Raw genomic sequence first — 18037 nt, 5'->3', positions numbered from 1 at the left:
GATTTTGCCTTTGAGTTGAAAAATAAATCTGAGAAAAACTGTGAAATGGACTGAATTTAATCTTGGACTGCTTTAGAAGAATATGTAAAGAAAGGATTCCAGTTTATTGGTGCATGCAAGTGACTTTAGGTTGTGTCAATTTTTCTGATGGTTTTGGTTGAACTAATTATTTAGTCTATAATTGACTAACCCTCTAAATCAATCAAAACCAGGTTGTAATAGTGAATTAAATTTAAATCCTTAAACTGTGGATGTGAAACAATCTTTAAGTGCACTTTATTTTTTAAGGTAATATAAAACAAGTTTAGAATGCAATAAAATCTAGAAAGTAAAAAAAAAAAAAAAAACTATTGCAGGTGTTTATATATTACATTGACTTGGCAAATAGAAATCCTAATAAAACATGTCAGAATTTAGAATATCATAAACCAGGGATCAGACAACTTTCTGTAATAATCCAGATAGTAAATGTTTTAGGTTTTTCAGGCCATATGACTTTTGTTGCAACTACATAACTTTGTATAGAGTAAAGGCATCCATAGACAATATGGATATTGTCTATGGATGCTTTTAGACAAGCAAATGTGTATGGCTGTGTGCTAATAAAACGTTATACATAGACACCAAAATTTAAATTGTATATGATTTTCACATGGCATGAGGTATTCTTTTGATTTTTTTAACTACTTAAAAATATAAAAATTATTTGAAGCTAAGAGGTCAAATCAGAACAGGCAAAGGGCTGAATTTGCCCATGCACCACAGTTTATTGACCCTTGCCTTAGAGCATGGGCTATAAGCGTAAGTTGTGAACTTTAAAACATATCAAGAATGTCAGTTATTCATTCACACTTCATTAAAGAGTGGCTTTGAATGCAATGTCACCTGTGTATTTACTTGACAAAAAAAAGTTTACCCTGAGTTCAATAATGAGAAAACAACTGGACCCATTAAGATTGTGGATCATTCTGTAAAACTGACCTGGACCCTTCAGAACTGACAATGTTATAAAAGCCCAAAGAAAAACAGAATAAAAGCACAGGGAAACTGTTCAAGATTTTTTAAATAAGACATAAAAACTAAAAGCAGTATGTGATCTTTGTTTGATCATGGATTAAAAGAAAAACAACTGTAAGAGGACATAATTTGGATATTTAGAGAAATATTGTATTGATATTACATTTTTGTCTTTGAGATGGAGTTTCACTCTGGTTGCCCAGGCTGGAGTGCAGTGGTGCAATCTCAGTTCACTGCAACCTTCACCTCCCGAGTTCAAGCCTCAGCTCCCCAAGTAGCTGGGATTACAGGCACCTGCCACCATACCTGGCTAATTTGTGTATTTTTAGTAGAGACAGGGTTTTGCCATGTTGGCCAGGCTGATCTCGAATTCCTGACCTCAGGTAATCCATCTGCCTCTGCCTCACAAAGTGCTGGGATTATAGGCAATGAGCCACCATGTCTGGCCAATGTTGCATTTCTGGAGTGTGAAGATAGTATTCGTAGACTTGCAGAACAATGCCTTTGTTCTCAGTTAATACATGCTGAAGTATTAGCAGATGAAGTATTATACTCTTTAATTTAATTTCAAATGATTTAATAATACAAAAAAGTGTGTGTGTATATAGAGAGATGAAGTAAATATGGCAAAATATTAACAATAAATGAACCTGAGTAATGAGTACCAAATACCTTTGTTCTACTCTCAACTTTTACATAGGACTGAAATTTTTCAAAATGAAAATTGAAAAAAGAATATGTAGAAAAAAGATATAGCAGTAAATTTACTTAATTCAAGATATATTTAAAATATAAGAATTATATGATATTTGAAAAGTTAGTTTATCTTTAAAATTCTAAAAAATTTCAACTTCATTTAGGAGTTAAAGCAAATTGACTTGTAAGAAATACCTGGATCATTTCACTGTTTTGATGTTTTCATCTAGTTTGTTCCTAGGAATTATAGAATAGGCAAAACCTAATCTGGGTGAATCAAACACAACAAAATCATCAAACTCAGGTTCCCAGAAGCCCTAAATTTAGACTGTTCTGTTGTTGTATAAGATGCATATTCAGTGATCAGAAATCTAAAAACTATGTTTCCTTCTGTAATTAAGACCACTTTACTTTTTCTGATCCAATCAGATCCAGAGGATTTTACATACTGTTTTGCTCACTAGATTTTTTAAAATGTAGATCAATTTAATCAGAAACGAAGTAAATGAGACCATCATTTAATTTAGAGAAAAGTCATGATCACTCTATTCAAGGACACAAAAGGCACTTTAAGAAGAAAAACTGTAAAACTTTGGAAACAGATACCATGTGTTAGTTGCCTTTATATACTTAATGCCAAACATAATGCCTCACATAGGCAGCCAATTAATGACTGTTTGCTGAATGGCTGAATAAATGAATAAATGGAGGGAGTGCCCTGCTTTATACGGAAACAGGTTGGGTTTGAATTTGATGTAAGGAGAAAATTCAAGATGACTTAGGCACTGGACTGGGCCACTGAAGGAAATCGTGGATTCTTATTTATTTATTGGTTGAAATTTACAATAATAGAATAAACATACCTTGAATATATTTCTAGAGAAAACTTAGCACTTAAAGGTTCAGATACTTATCTACATATATGATGATGAAGACAGTTCTTTAATTTCAAAACTTCTGTCTGTTAACACTCAGGTTGAAACAAATCTGAAAACCATGATATATGAAGGGCAGTTGAGGGAATAGTGGTTGGGAGAGGATGAGTAACTGGCCTCAATTATCTTCAGGGTTGCCATGAGAAAGAGGGAGTAGAGATACTCTCGGCTGCTCCATAAGACCGAACTAGGACCAATGAGCAAAATGAAACGTAGGGTAAGCAGGGTACTAGGCGGATTTCAGCAACCTAAGAAAGAACTTTCTAACAAAGAGATATGCCCAATAGTAGAACAGTTTGCCTTAACAGACAATGAGCCACTGTCACTGGAAGTGTGTAGGCTGAGTTGCTGCAATCGTTTTCTATGGGTAACTGGGGAGGTAGTGCCTACATGGGGTGGGAGATTGAGGCTATTTTTCCTCTTCCAACCTGAAAAGGCATTTGTTCAACAAACCTGAAAATCGTTCTACAAATTTGGTGTTAATACTAAGCAGATAATTAACAAATACTTTCAATACCACAAGGTCTTCTACGAGCATGTAACAAGTAAGGAGAACATCATTGACTGTTTTTTGCATGTTTTACCAGTAGATGTAGACTTGACATTAGTTACTAACCAAAGAAAATTTAGGTTGTCTCAGTATGTAAAATGATGCCATGTCCCAACAGAGGTCTAGAATGCCCTTGGGAATTTCAAAGACTCTAGGATTTGTTCTTTCTCTACATCCTGAGCCACTATACTTGTGTACTCTGTTATTGCAAACTGAGCTTATTTTCCCTGGGTGCCCCTAACTAGACAATTATCTCTAGTTTCTTTCCCCTATAATCCTCTTGAACACTGCAACTAGATGTTTGCCTAAAACCACTTTTGAACAAATTACTACCTATTAAAAAGCCTAGAATAATTCATCCATTTAGAAATATGTATGGAAAAGATTAGAAGAGGCATAAAATACAAATAGTTATTAAAGTGGTAGAATTACAGATAAGCATCATTTAAATGTTCTTGGTGTGATACTAATGATAAATAAAGTCAGGTGCAAAACAGACTCTACAAAGTGTCCCTATTACTTAGCATATTACATACAAAAGCTCCAAGTTAACTTTTTAAAAGACCTTTCATTAAGTCCTCCCAATTTACTTTTTCTCCTATTACCCCTGCAATAACTTTCCACTCTCTCCAAGCCCTTTTTCCTCCTCCTTGTCCCTCACTGCTGCTTCTCTCATTGTGCCTCTATCATTACATTTGCTGTCTTCCTCAGCTCTGCAACAAATACTTCATGTCATTTGCGGGTTCACTTGTACTTAATGTGGGAAAGCCTTCTGAGGGCAGGGCTTTGTCTCTTTGTTCAACATTGCATCTTCTGGATCTAGAACAGTGCCTTGCAGATAAAAAGTGTTTCTGAATTATGTGTTAAATGAATGATTGTCATTACTGTGACTACATGAACCCACAACATTCTCTACCTTTGAAATTCGATATATATTATCTATTGCGATTTTATATTGCATTGTACTTTTTTCTAGTTGTGTCCATGTTTTAGTGTCAAAATAAAGAGATAGATGTCACCATGTCACCTAATATAATCCTTTAATTCAATAAATTTTTATTGAATACCTACTGTGTCAGGCACTTAAGTAGGTGTTACGATATAAATTTAAAACTTCATTTAACAGAAATCAGTAAAGGCCAAATGGAATATTTCTTTGCTAATTTCTTTTACACATATAAATATACTTGAAATCTATAAATAATAGTCAACTTTTCTACCATCTTTCTTTTCTACCAACTTTCTATCAAACTCATTCAAAATAAATATTTAAAATAAATTAAGACACTCAGGGTATCCTGATATCCAACATCAAATCATTAATGATAAGTAGAAATAAAAAATCTAGTATAAATTTTTATTGGTTTAGGGGAACTAACATTTAATTATTTGCTGTTCCAAGATCTTTATAGTGACCAGAAAGATTTTGAAAACTGAAGGCTTTATGTCTAGTCTCTAGTTTAGGTAATGTTAAGTCTCTTTAGCAATATGAATATTTTTGGAAGCTGCTACATGCTATACTTTTTCAGAACCAGATGCAACAATTTGGTACAGAACACAGTAGAAGAGATCACTAATTTTCCTTTTCCCCCAATAATCTGTGTTTATTATGCCAATTTTAATTACCATGCAATCTAATGGATTTAAGGCTTATATTTTCCACATCACTAGACATCACAAACATGAAAGCATTTTATACTGTCATTATACATCAATGTTTGTACTTGGTTATACATATATACAGAAATTATTCACACATCTTAACCTTGCTATTTCCTTCTTTCAAACCAACATAATTTTACCGTGAAAGCAGCTTTTTAATAAATGGTATAAGAAATACAGCAAGGCACACTTTTTTAAAAAACTTTTTTCTCATTACCACCTCAAGAAGCATAAAAAAATGAAAATGTTGTACATAATTCAATAGTAGTATGTCACCAGTTTATAATATACAACACCATATGGTTGTTTCTTGAAGTGCTGCATAGATTACTTTTTAAATGAAATAAATAAAATGGTGCTTTTAATAGTTGCTGAATTTTGAAAGAAGGACCAGTGTTTCTTCTCTATGCTGCAATCAATTCAAATGTTGGCCTCTTAGGTAAAACACTTTCAATAAACACAGTCATCATACCATTAAAAAAATCCAGATTGAAACATGAAATTGGTCAAGTACTGGTGGGAGTCATTCTAGACAGGAGAATTTAATGGACCACCAGTTGGCAAACTGCAGAACTTTAAAGAGTGGAAGAGGGGAGGAGGCAACAGAAAAGTCTAGCTGGAGAGAGAGGGGTGGTAGAGGTAGCTTGGGACAGGAATCCATGGGAGAACAAGCAGCTTTGCTGAACTTCAAAGACGATCACCTAAAGAGAACCAGTGCACACATTCAGATCACAAGGCTTGTGTGGAGAAAACACATTTGGAAGGAAGATTCATCTTGGGAGAAGTCAATGTAATAAACGGCAGTGACAAACATGATGGAACCAGAGACCAGCCCAGGGCAGGAGGATGAGGCCACCCCTGAGTTGCAGCCAGGCGTATCTACAAGAAACAAAAAAGTGACAAGAAAAGGTTTCAGAAATGTCTTTTTCATGAGCAAAACCGAGCCCTTTAAGGAACCATTGACAGCTGCAATTGTGGGACTACTTGCTAATGTTCTGAAATAAAAATATATAAAATATAAATAATAATTGTAATAGCCCAAGCTTCATATTACTGACAAAAAAAGTCTCAGTGTAGATGTGAAAAATACATTGATTTTTTTAAAAATGTGGTTTCAAAGAAAACAAGCAAAATCATCAAGTTTGACCTTTTCTCTGGATCTCATTCACTCTTTTGCCTGTGAACTCAGTTTTGAACATCAAAATAGCTTCAAACTAATATGAAAATGTGAGGCTGCTGATACCAAGTGATGTGGCAAAGTATTTACAATGTACAATGATTCCACAGACTGGGAACTGATAGGCCCTCAGGCTTAACCCTTCCTGCAGTGATTTTATGTGATTTATTTATATCAAACAATTCCACTATTGCATAGTGGTGAAATATTCATAACATTGTGATTATCCTAAGTGTTTCAGCCCACATAAAGATATTAACTGGGCTTCTAGCTCCAATAGTAATGCACTTCATTTAAGGTACATACAGCATTGTGGAAATGAGATGAATTCAATTATATTTGTATGTCTCATGGCTTTGATATAAATTTGCTCCAAACTCTATCTGTTCTGCCTATTTCTAAATGGCTAAAAGCAACTGGTCAAATGTGAGGAACACCTAAATTCCAATTTAGGCAATGCAGGCTGCAAGTATTATAAGTCCCCTGACTAGCTCTCAAAGAAAGCCAGCTTTTGCTTGTCTGGGCTTAAGCTGAGTTCTGACGTCTGCTATCTTGAAGGGTTGTTTTACTGCCCTTCAAGAACAAAATATTCTCTTTATTTTTGTCTCTGTTTTTCCACAATCTTTAAACATGTGTTAAGATCCGGAAAAACCTGTTATTAACAAAAAGTGGTTTGGCTGGAGCCATGGGAAGGAAAGAAGAAAAGTTAGATAAAAAACAAGGGGAGACAGACAGAAACAGATGGGACAAAATTTGGTATAGTAAAATAATGCAGTAACACAAGAAAGCCTTGCGCATTGTTCAAATGCTGAGGACATGACTCATTTGAATCTGGCCACCGAGTAGGGAATCCTTAGGTGAGGCAAATCTGGTCTTACTAAATGCTGGCATTTAAATTGTCTCTGGATAATCAATTATTTCAACTTGGCCCACTTGGAAATGGGCAGGCCAGATTGGCTGAGCACAGATCTGGTGTGTGTGTGTGTGTGTGTGTTTGATAGGCGATGCCCAATAACATCTTTGTTATTTTCCATAGCAGGGCTAGTTATTCAGAAGTGCTGGATAATTTAAAGACACTTCACATCCAGCAAAACCTTAGTTTATGAAAGTTATTTTAAAGGTAAGTTTAATAAGATTATACCTGTATTTTCTAGTGAAAAATTAATACACAATTACCAAAGGCAGTTTCTTAAACTTGCTTGACCAGCTTTGGAAAATATCAAGCACTTGATGTCAATCCAATTAATAGAATGGGAATTGTGCTGTGTACATGAGAAATGTTTTCTCTTACAGCTTTCTCAGTTTGTAAAATCTGAGCAGCAGCATTTAAAACTCTTTATGTGTGTACTTGAGCATTCACAAATACAAGTAATTGCCTAAAAACTAAAATCTACTGGCCATCAACTATCACATTTACAAACCAATAAAGTAGAAAAGGCAATAAAGCTAAAAAGTTCTAAAGGAAATATCTGCACTGGAAGTAAATACAGCTCCTCACCCCACCCCCAAAACACCATACTCATACACATACACACAGTAAAACAAAACTCCAAACCACCAGAGCAGACCAAAAGGAAAAGGAAAAGCATACACTGGCTGCATGTGATGAGTTAAATTTTTATACCACGGTATTTATCCAGCCTGAAGTTTAGGGTTAAACCATTCATCAAAGATCAGAGGCTTATGATGAGGATTATGAAGAAATAACTGTCAGAATACAGCAAAAAGATTAGTGCAAAGTACATCTCTTAGGCAGGTCCTAGGAGGCACTCCAGACACACATTATGTGCTTCCTCCAAATTAGGCAGAAAGATCTGGATCTATCCAGTTACCTTTCCTTTGATGTGATTTGCTGTAACTGACCTCTCTATTTTTATAGAAACATGACACATAAACAAAAATAGTGAAAAGCACAGCAGTATGCCTAAAAATCAGTGCAAATGCAAACTATTAGATCATGTTAAAATTTCTCAAGCAGTTTCAGTGGGTTTCTAATTAGAACACAGTAAATAAAAAAACCTCTGAAAATCTGAGAACATTTTTTTGAGTACTGTAGACTATCTGCTATTCTAAGTTATAGCTCTTCTGGATGGTATCATAAACGTTTCATAATCTGAAAACTTATTTCTGGGGGGGAAAAAACCCCAGCAAATGTAATTTGCTGAATTTTACTGTCCTGATAAAAAGAGCATCCCAACTGATGATTTTCAAATGACTTTAAAAACCACAGCTTTTTCTTTTTCTTTTTCTGAACTTGTAGAAAGAACAATGATAACAATTAAGCTCTTATAGACAAGAAACCTCATATCTACCAAGAAATTTTGCTATGTATTCTTGACATTAAATACTGAAGGCATGTCAACATTTTGAGATTAAATAATTTGCCCTAGTTGACAGTATTTTAACAACATGTGACCATTTATACCCAGTTATCCAATGCTAACGTTTGGTGAAAAATTTCAGGCATCCAGATGTTTTGTCCACATGATACTGAAAAAAACTCTGAATAGGGCCAATAAATATGGCTATTTAAATGGCTCTAGGCCTGTAACGAGTCACTTGGGGGCAATGTGAGTTCTACAGAAGTAGAATCAGGCTGCTTCTCCCTCTCCCTGATATAAGGCCAGGCATCACCAGGGCTTAACAAAAAATACTGCTGACTGGCAGGCGGGCTGGCTGCTAATTTTACACTGTCCCTGCTTGTAAAATGTGAGGGTTACACAGATCCATCAACGGATTCACTTTCTCCAAGTCTAAAGATGGAACTGCTCATCATTTACATTTCATTTCAATTCTATGTCTATGTAAGATAGAGAAGAAATTCCCGGAGGATCAAAAAAGGGAGAGTGCATCGCAAAGGCTTCTCCAGTGCCAGAGCTTCTGGAGCTCCAGATCTCAGCATGACTGGTGACTTGAGGGTCACAGTCACATGATGTCATGCTCAGAATGGTGTTGCTTTCAAGCCTTTATCTCCTTTCAGAAAACAAAATCAGCCAGGCTCTACCAGCCCTTCTACAGAGGTTGGCAGAGCCAGCAGTACAATCGGTTCTAATAGAACTTGTTTTGAAGCAGCTTATGGAATTGCAGTTACTCTCCCTTAATGGTCAGTTTTACTGCATACTGATGGAGAATGTGATTATAGGGTGGACTTGTTCCACAGAAAATACATTTCTCTCTCTCCTACTTTTGTTCTCACTTGCAGCCAATTGTAAATAGAGTCTGAAACGCAGAAAATTAGTTGAGCTATATTAGCAACTGGGATGCCTTTCTTCAGTTTTGCATACCGAGTTTATTTTTAGGGATATATGGTATAGATGGCCCCCCTTAGTCCCCATTTCTAGCAGCTCTAAACAGAATCACACATTTTAATAAGCTTAGGGCACAGGTGTTGCAGGAAAAAAAATAATTATGTTTGCCATTCATCTTTCAAATTAAATAATGTGTTTTTAAATAGTAACTTTTTTCATAATACATTATGGGAACAACATTTATCTGTCACATTTTAAAAGATGTATTTGTAATAAATGTAAATTACTTTTAGAAAATCAGTAATTAGGCTCATCAAAAAATAAACAATCTGCCACAAAAAAGATAATCTTTAGCATAGTTAAGTATAATAACTGTTATTTGAATAAGTTAACAAATTAGGGTAGATTGCTTCTGTAATTCATTTCCTATAGCACGAGTTTAGGTGACGGCATTAAGCTTCTGGAGAGGCGGGTGGAGGTGGCATTAGGCACCTCATCCTTGGGTGAAATATGACTCTCACATTTGAAAGCTCAAATTTTCTTCTTTAAACTTGATTGAGAAAGCATATTCATCACTGGGGCTTAGAAATGGGAAATAACAGAATCTTTGTGTCACTTTTAGAGATACATCATCATCTTGGAATTATCGATCAATAGCTGTCTTATTAAATATGAAGAGTGGAATGACTTTGTTAAAAAAGTTGATGGAAATCATCCTGTCACCTTCAGGCAAAATTCAAAAATTCTGTTTTTATCAAAACGCCATTAACTTGTCATGTATTCTATCTGCATTTGCTTTCTGCGCCTGTTCTCAATCTGTGTGTGGATAAATAAGAGCCTCTTCCTTAGCACCAACTTTCCCCTCCTGTTTGAATCCTTAGACATGGCCATGATTAGGAGTTGTGACAGCACAGCCTTCCACTGGGGAAGCAAATGTGATGATAGTTACATTAGACAGAAGCATAAAAGGAAGGCCCAAATCAGGAGATGCAGCCTTTAGCCTAATCATTGTTCATCTCCAGGCACTGAAGAGAATGGACAGCTCTCTGTGCAGAAAAGTGAAGTGGAGAGTATTGTTATTGTGCATGCATTTTGATCATGGAGTATAACTGCAATTTGGATAACCTTATTCTCCCTCAATGGAAGAATTTGATGCCTTAAATTGTTCAACTACTTCCTCAAATTTTGTATTCTTGCCAAAATGATGTAATAAAGATAATGTCACTGTTCCCTGTTTTTATTTATTTATTTTTATTTTGCTTCACAGTTACTTTCATTGTTGGGGGCATTTCTTTTACCTAAATGTCTTATTCAGATAACTATCTGCCATGATTGGTCATTCTGACTAGCTTTTTCTCCTACCATGGTTTTGTTGACCTGAACTTAATATTTTAAAGACATATATGGCGGAAGGACTATACATACCTTTTAGTGAGATGATTTTCATGCTTGGGGAGTGGGTACATTCTACCTATGCATATTTCTATGTCGTTCTTCACAAAAGTTTACAAGATTTTCTTCACAGGTTAAAGTTTTGGGGCTGGGATGTGATGCAGCCTTGTCTGTTGGCTGATTTTCCTTCAAGGAGAGGTCTTGAACTTTAGATTTGGCTGAAGCAGCATTATGCTCTTCTGGCAATCCAGATTCACCTTGTTTTCCTGAACTTTCCTTTTCACTGTCAAGCCTTGAAGGAGTAAACTCTAAGTTTTCTGCACAGCCATTGGAAGTTGGGAGTAAACCGTTCATTTCCTTTTCAATCTCAGCTCCTCTCTGAGGGGAAGAACTTGAAAGAGCCACTGTATCTGTATCATCAGCTAAAAGAGAAATATCACTGAACTCAGAAGAACGTGCTGTTGCCTGCAGTGGCACTGCAGCTTCACTGGGAACTGCAGATTCATTTGGAGGAGCACCAGAGAAGCAAGGTTCCTCTCCATCAGAGTCATCCTCAACACAGGCCTCAAAGAAGCATTCAATGTCTTCCTTGTCCTCTAAGCCTGAGTCAGTAGTGTCTAGTGGCAATGGAGTGCTGCTTTTCTCTTCTATGTAATTAGTGACCTCCCCACAATCACTGTCATGAGATGAGAGAGATAAGTACGAATAAAAGTCCCCTTTTCTCAGCTGGATGGGCCGGTGAGAATGTTCCAACACTTTCTCCTTGATTTGAGTTAATGAAGTAGGAGCAGCCACCTCGTTTTCAGGTTGAGATTTACTTTTTAGGGCTGTTGAAGCCATGTCAATGATTTCCTTAACAAAGTTGTGTACTGAACAATCTTCGGCATCTTTTTGATGGAAAACATCTGGCTCACAGTTGCAAAAGGAAATGTCGCTGATAGAAGCATTTTCTTCTGTTCTGTTTTGTTCAAGTGCTAGGCAACAACCAGCAGATTTTCCAGCCATACTCAGTGCATCATCAGATGATTTCAGTGCATCAGAGTCTTGTTTGTTGTTAACCCTGGTTTCTAAAGCCAGTTGTGAGTAAGACTTCTCAGTGGAAGTAGAATCAGTACTTTGATTTTCAAAATGGTGGTGATTTGGGCATTTCTTTGGAAGATGTCTAACAGCTTGGGAAACAAATTCCTTGCCAGCAATATTTGAATCATCTGAACTATCCATAAATGCTTTACACTTATAATGCTCACTCCCTGAAATCTCTTTCCCATTTGAACTAAGATTTTTTGATACTTTTGAAATTCCATTGAGTTTGTCCTTTTGCCTTTCTGGAATATTTTCAATATTGCCATTTTCCATGTCAGCCACATATGGATCTTTATTAACTTTGAAAATAGTTTTCTTATTTTCACCCTTTGTCCCTAACTCACGGGTATGAGATGAATTCTTGCCATTTCCATTATTTTCAGAGGCACGTTTTACAGAGCCATTTAGAAGAGCCTCAATGTTCAGGGTATCAGAAGGATTGGTCATCTCACTGCTACTAACATCTTTACTGCCCTTCATCTCATCACTGACACTGCACCTTTTCTTTTCTCTTGTCAAAGACAATTTTGGCCTAATCCAGGTCTGTAACTCATTCTTTATATAGTCCAGCCCTGACATCAAGTTGCAGTCTTCATAAATTTCATCATCTGTTGCAATACTGGAGTCATCATCCTCATCTTTGATGCACAGCTCTTCTTCAGTCAAGGTAAGAGTAGAGCTGGAGAGCAGGTCGCTGTCATCTTCATCATCAGTGCAAGCAGAGGTGCAAGAGACATTAACAATCATGCTGACATTGACATCGCTTTCATCAGCCACTGAACGAGTCAGACGCTTCCTGAATGATGCATTCGATTCTGGGATCTTGTTCTTGTGTAACACAATATCCTCTGAGCAAAGAGAGAGCTCGTCACTGCTGCTGAGTTCTGTTAGAGATGCCGCTGAGTCTTCATTGATAGAAGATGCTATGTCCAATGACATCTGGCCAGTAAAGGACATCTTTTGGGAACTGCTTTGAAGAGTGATATCAGAAACACTTCGCTTTATCTTTTGCTCTGAGGGGCTCTGGATATTCTCCAAACGATTCAGGAGATCTAATGTTCTTTTACTTAGTTCACCAACTGAGCCACTGCTCACGCTTATATCCCCAGAGCTGTGACAGCTAAAAAGATCTTCATTGCTTTTATAGGATGTCAACCAACTTTCTAAAGAAGTACTTCGCTGGAGGCTGTCATTGCCATTTTTAAAGATGCCCAATCCAAATAAATCACCCCCTGGAGAAAGGGACTCAATAGATGAACTACGAGATAAAAGCGAAAGCTGTTTGGCATTCTGCATGCCAGTGTATGTCTTTTCTATATTGCCACTTTTATATGAAATGTGATCCATTTCATGAGATGCACTTGCCAAAATCCTTTCATGGGGAGGTACATCTAGTTGTAACTCTGTAGTCTGATGTTTAGATTTGCAAGATTTTTTATCAAAATAAAAACCACGAAGCAGGGGATCCTCCACATGTGCTTTTTCGCTTTGTGACTGTTTCATTATCATTGGTAATTTGAGTTTTGAGCCTTGGAGGTATGAGTAATCATAAAATGTAAACACATCATGTTTTCCTTGTAATTCTTCTCCCAAACAATCAGGGGTATGTTTGGTAACACTGTTTAAATCTCCAACTTTTCCATTTACACAACCCACTGGTGAAATGGAGGACTGAGAGCTATTTGGAAGCTTAATGCATTCCCCCTCATCTTTAATTTTTTGCTTTAACACGTTAACTGCATCTCCCATTTGTGGGTCCAGATGTTCAGTTTCAAGGTTACTTGGGGAACCATCCACTGCACTCAGCAAGCACATTTCAGAGTTGGTAGTGGTTTCTGTGTCTCCTTCACTGACAATTCCACTCTCACTGCCTGAATTCTGGCTCATGTCTCCTCCATGACATGTATTACAGGGCTTTATCAAATTGGAATCCCCTAGAAGATCTGGCAAAGATTTGGTAGATGAAAATGAAGAGTCTTTACTGAGACTCTTAGTTAAAACATTTGGCTGTGGCATGCCAGTGACCTTTGGATTGTTTTTCAGAAATGGCATGTGGTTATCCTCATAGAGTTCAACATTGTGGAGGCTGTACACCTGGTAAATATGTGGACTAGAGGGGGCAGTAATATTTGAGGCATACTGAGAGCCTCCATGGTTACCAGCCTCCTGGTCATAACCAGGGTCCTCATTACTTGTCTCTCCAAGCTTCAAGGAAGGGATGACAGGTTGGGGTTCTTGATCAAGGTCATTCGATTCTTCATTCAAACTAATTAACTTGTTACTTATATCTGTTTCATCCCATTCCAGGGCATCCTCACTCATCCCATTTAGGTCCATCAAGCCAGGATCAATCACATTCAAAGACTCCTGTGTGAGAGAAAGCAAAAAAAAAAAAGGAGGAGAATTAAGGAACACAAGCATGAAAATCTTATCCATTGAAAATCTCTTGGAAGAGTCAGGAAAGAAAACTGTCCCAAGTATGGACTTGAAAGATAGCCTAATTATCAGCTCTGTTCCTCTCTGGAATAACACCCAGAAATTATTGAAATAGGTTTTTCTATCAATAGTGTGTTACTGATGGCAATAACAGAGATTAAAATGCAAGATTATTATTGTCAAACTGTAATTTATGGAATTAGTTATTTCCTATTGATTCATCTACATGTTTAATCTTGGATACAGTGAAGATGAAACTATCAGGTAAATGAAGGTAAAAAGAGTATAGCCTATGACATCTCCTAAAGTATATTTGCACTAATTGTATTTTAGTTCTGGAGTCCATAGAATACTATCTGTAGCCACACGTGGCAAACTCCTTCTTGCCTCTATTCCTGGGTTCTCCATTTTAAGGAGTTTTTGTCTAGAAACTTAAAATAGAGTTGTAGCTACCATGTAGAGCATTTCATGGGCCACAGCCACATGACTGTGTACCCCTTCCTCTGTGTTCTGTTTAGGGATCTGTCTTTTCAGATCGTGGCCCTGCTCCCAATCAGACATAAAATTAGCAACACTTGTCTGGTTTCTTCACCTGTATCTTCCTAGACTCTGAGTGCTCCAGGGCAATTTCTCAGTCAAAGTTCTCTCAGCCACTTTCTTTTCCAATCTCTCTCTGTGACAGAGATTTCACTTTGGTCCTTGTTAATTTGGCTCACTACTGTGAGTCCTGCCCCCATTCCTTATAGATAGGAACCTCTCACTCCAGCCCACACCGGCCCCATAATAATTATCTGAAGACATTCCTGAACACTCCAGGATGAAGTAGCCCATATTCCTTTATGCTGCTCTCTGCCTGCCCACTGGGACCCTTGATGTTTCCTTGGACTTCTTGGCTCTGCCCCTGTTTAGATAGAGCTTGACATATTCTGGGACACAGTAGCTGGCTGGGCTCCTGGACTCTGTTCAGATTACTTCACTGCCCTTACTTGCTCTCCGGCTGTTTGAATTCATGCTAGAGCCAAGAAAGGTGTCATATATATATATATATATATATATATATATATAGAGAGAGAGAGAGAGAGAGAGAGAGAGAGAGAGAGAGAGAGTAGGCCTTGATAGGCTCACCTACAGACAGAAACATAAACAGAGCTTCTAGTTCAGCTTATGCTTATGCAGGGTAGCCAAGCGGATGAGCATGGCACTAGAGCTAGCAGACTGGTTGAAGGGCTGACTTTGCAGATTACCATATACATGACCTTGGGCAAGTTGCTTAACCTTGCTGAGCACCAGTCTTATTACCTGTAAAATGGGGATAGCACTACCAATTTTTCAAGATCATTCTGAGTATTCAATAAGCTAGTGCCTGTGAAGTGCTGAGGAGGCAGGCAGTTTTGTTTGTTTGTTTGTTTTTGACACAGGATCTCACTCTGTCACTCAGGCTAGAGTGCAGTAGTGTGATCATGCCTCATTGAAGTCTCAGCCTCCCTGGCTCAAACAATCCTCCCACCTTAGCCTCCCAAGTAGCTGGGACTACAGGCGTAGGCCACCACACCTAGGTAATTTTTTATTTTTTGTAGAGACAGGGTCTCACTATGTTGCCCAGGCTGGTCTTGAACTCCTGGATTCAAGTGATCCTCCCACCTTGGCCTTCCAAAGTGCTGGGATTCCAGGTGTGAGCCACCACATCCAGCCAGTAGCTAGAGGTATCACACAGCATAACAACAGGCCAGTGTATTTCTGTTACAAGTCAGAATTATTTTAACTATCTGGTTGAAAAACAGACCATGATGCTTTTATTCTTCAGTAGTGGGGGAATAGCTTCACCTGCAGCATATTAGCAAAACCTTCCTAAGAAGCCCTCAATCCTTCCTGAAACTAATAGTTAAAGGGTACCACACAAACACATTAAGTATAAAATATCCATTAGCACTTTATTATATTGGGTATGTAAGATATTATCTGTATAGCCTACTTAAGAGTCCAGTTATGGGCATGGTGGCACGTGCCTGTAATCCCAGCTACTCGGGAGGCTGAGGCAGGAGAATTGCCTGAACCCAGGAGGCAGAGGTTGCGGTGAGCCGAGATCGCACCATTGCACTCCAGCCTGGGTAACAAGAGCGAAACTCCGTCTCAAAAAAAAAAAAGAGTCCAGTTATAAGATAAACATTAATTAAGGGATATTTTTTAATTTTCTAAGAGAAATCTTCCTAGCTGCCAACGTTATAGCAGTTAATCTAGTACTCCAGCAATACCACAGTCGCTTAGGTATAGAGTACATTCACTGTGATAAATTCTTATTAGAATTTCTGTTTATTCTTTGCTTGCTGATAAAGGAAGTACTAATGACTGGTTAGTATGGCTAATGAATGTTAAAATCTTCAGCTGTAGGAACAATCAATCAGTCTAATCAAATAGTATATTAATTTCAAATACTATCTTGGCTGACACTGTACTCTGAGAGTACTAATAAATAATTGAATTAGTCTTTCAAGGGAGCTTTTTTTGTAACAACTCTGGTTGACTTTAACATTTAGCAGCACAGATTTTCCACAAGGATCCCAAACCTAGGAGCTCACATGGATATGCAGGAATTGTGCCATCTGGATGGGCTGGGAGCTCAGCCCAAGTGACACCTGCAACTCAGACTCCTCTTCCATGACACAGTCATTTTCTGACCAAATGCTGCCTTTATGGCTTTACAAATTCAAGTCTAAAACACTGTAAAACTTATAGCAGCATCTAAGGGAAAAAAATCCTTTGCTCAATGAAGTACAGTTGACTCTCCGTCTCCATGGGTTCCGAATTCATGTATTCAACCAACTGCAGATCAAATATATTTGCAAAAAAAACTTCCACAGTTACAAAAAGAAAAACTTAAACTTGCCCTGTGTTGAGTGATGTGTAGCCATTGTATTTAACTACTACAAGTAATCAAGAGATGATATGAAGTAAAGAGAGAGGATGACCATAGGTTATATGCAAATAATAAACCATTTTATATCAGGGACGTGGGCATCTGAGGATTCTGATATCTGTGTGTGTGTGATGGGGGAGGGACATTGACAAAGAGTTGAAGCTGGAGTGGAAAATTTCCATAGGAAGAGATTAAACTTTTGGATGTAATACTGTTCTTTTCTTAACTCTCTCCTCTTATAAACCTCTTATATTTATTGTGATTTCTGAAAAATTTTTTAAATGTCAATTCCAGGAAATATCTGACAGGATCCATTAGAAAATCATTCACTTTAGACTTTATATTTTTTCATATAAAAAATGCTACTCACTCACTCCCTTCCTGTTGTGGATTAAATTCTGTCAGTATTTTCAATAAAATCTCCATTTCCTCAGGATTTAACCTCAACCATAAAATATACCCCTGGGGCAAAAAAGTGGGAAAAGTTTCCAAGAAAGACATTAGAATATTTACATAACTAAAAAAGTTCTCTTTGGAAAAAAAGATTTGCATATACAAAGATGTAACTGATGGGAGAATTATTTGCTTGAATGCTTTCTTTGATGATAGCCCAACATAGCCAGTAATGCTCAGGCTAATCAAAAGTTTGTTTTTGTTGTTTTCCTAGAGGAACTATTTGGTACTTTTTTTAAAAAGGTAGAATGTTCCTGTCTTTGATATAGTGATATAATTAAATGAATTTAGACAAAATCTAAGAGTACTTGAATGAAACCAAATGGATAAGTAGTAGTGAATGTGGTTCCAAAAGAGAGCCTGCAATTCCAGAAATAATTCAGAATTAATTCATGCAAGGGTCTTTTATTCATAAACTTGCTGCATGGGTACAGAATGCTGACTCAAACCAGGCACTATATAAATAATCACACA

General features: G+C 37.2%; 1 protein-coding gene across 5 annotated transcripts in view; it reads right to left on the bottom strand.

Moving 5' to 3' along the window:
• Positions 1-2512: 2512 nt before the first annotated feature.
• The window catches only part of AKAP6 (A-kinase anchoring protein 6), a 549073-nt gene continuing 533548 nt past the window's right edge, over positions 2513-18037 (bottom strand). For all 5 annotated transcript variants that reach the window (XM_035260318.3, XM_054239865.2, XM_035260317.3 and 2 more), the window contains 2 exons: positions 10711-14127; positions 2513-5739 (listed from right to left, as the gene is read on the bottom strand). In XM_035260318.3, coding sequence (XP_035116209.2) covers positions 10753-14127 — 3375 coding nt within the window. In that variant the 3' untranslated portion in view covers positions 2513-5739; positions 10711-10752. The remainder of the gene's footprint in view (positions 5740-10710; positions 14128-18037) is intronic.

Source organism: Callithrix jacchus, chromosome 8 (assembly GCF_049354715.1).
Source record: "Callithrix jacchus isolate 240 chromosome 8, calJac240_pri, whole genome shotgun sequence".
NCBI classification, from domain to species: domain Eukaryota; kingdom Metazoa; phylum Chordata; class Mammalia; order Primates; family Cebidae; genus Callithrix; species Callithrix jacchus.
This window is presented reverse-complemented; position numbering and strand designations above follow the sequence as displayed.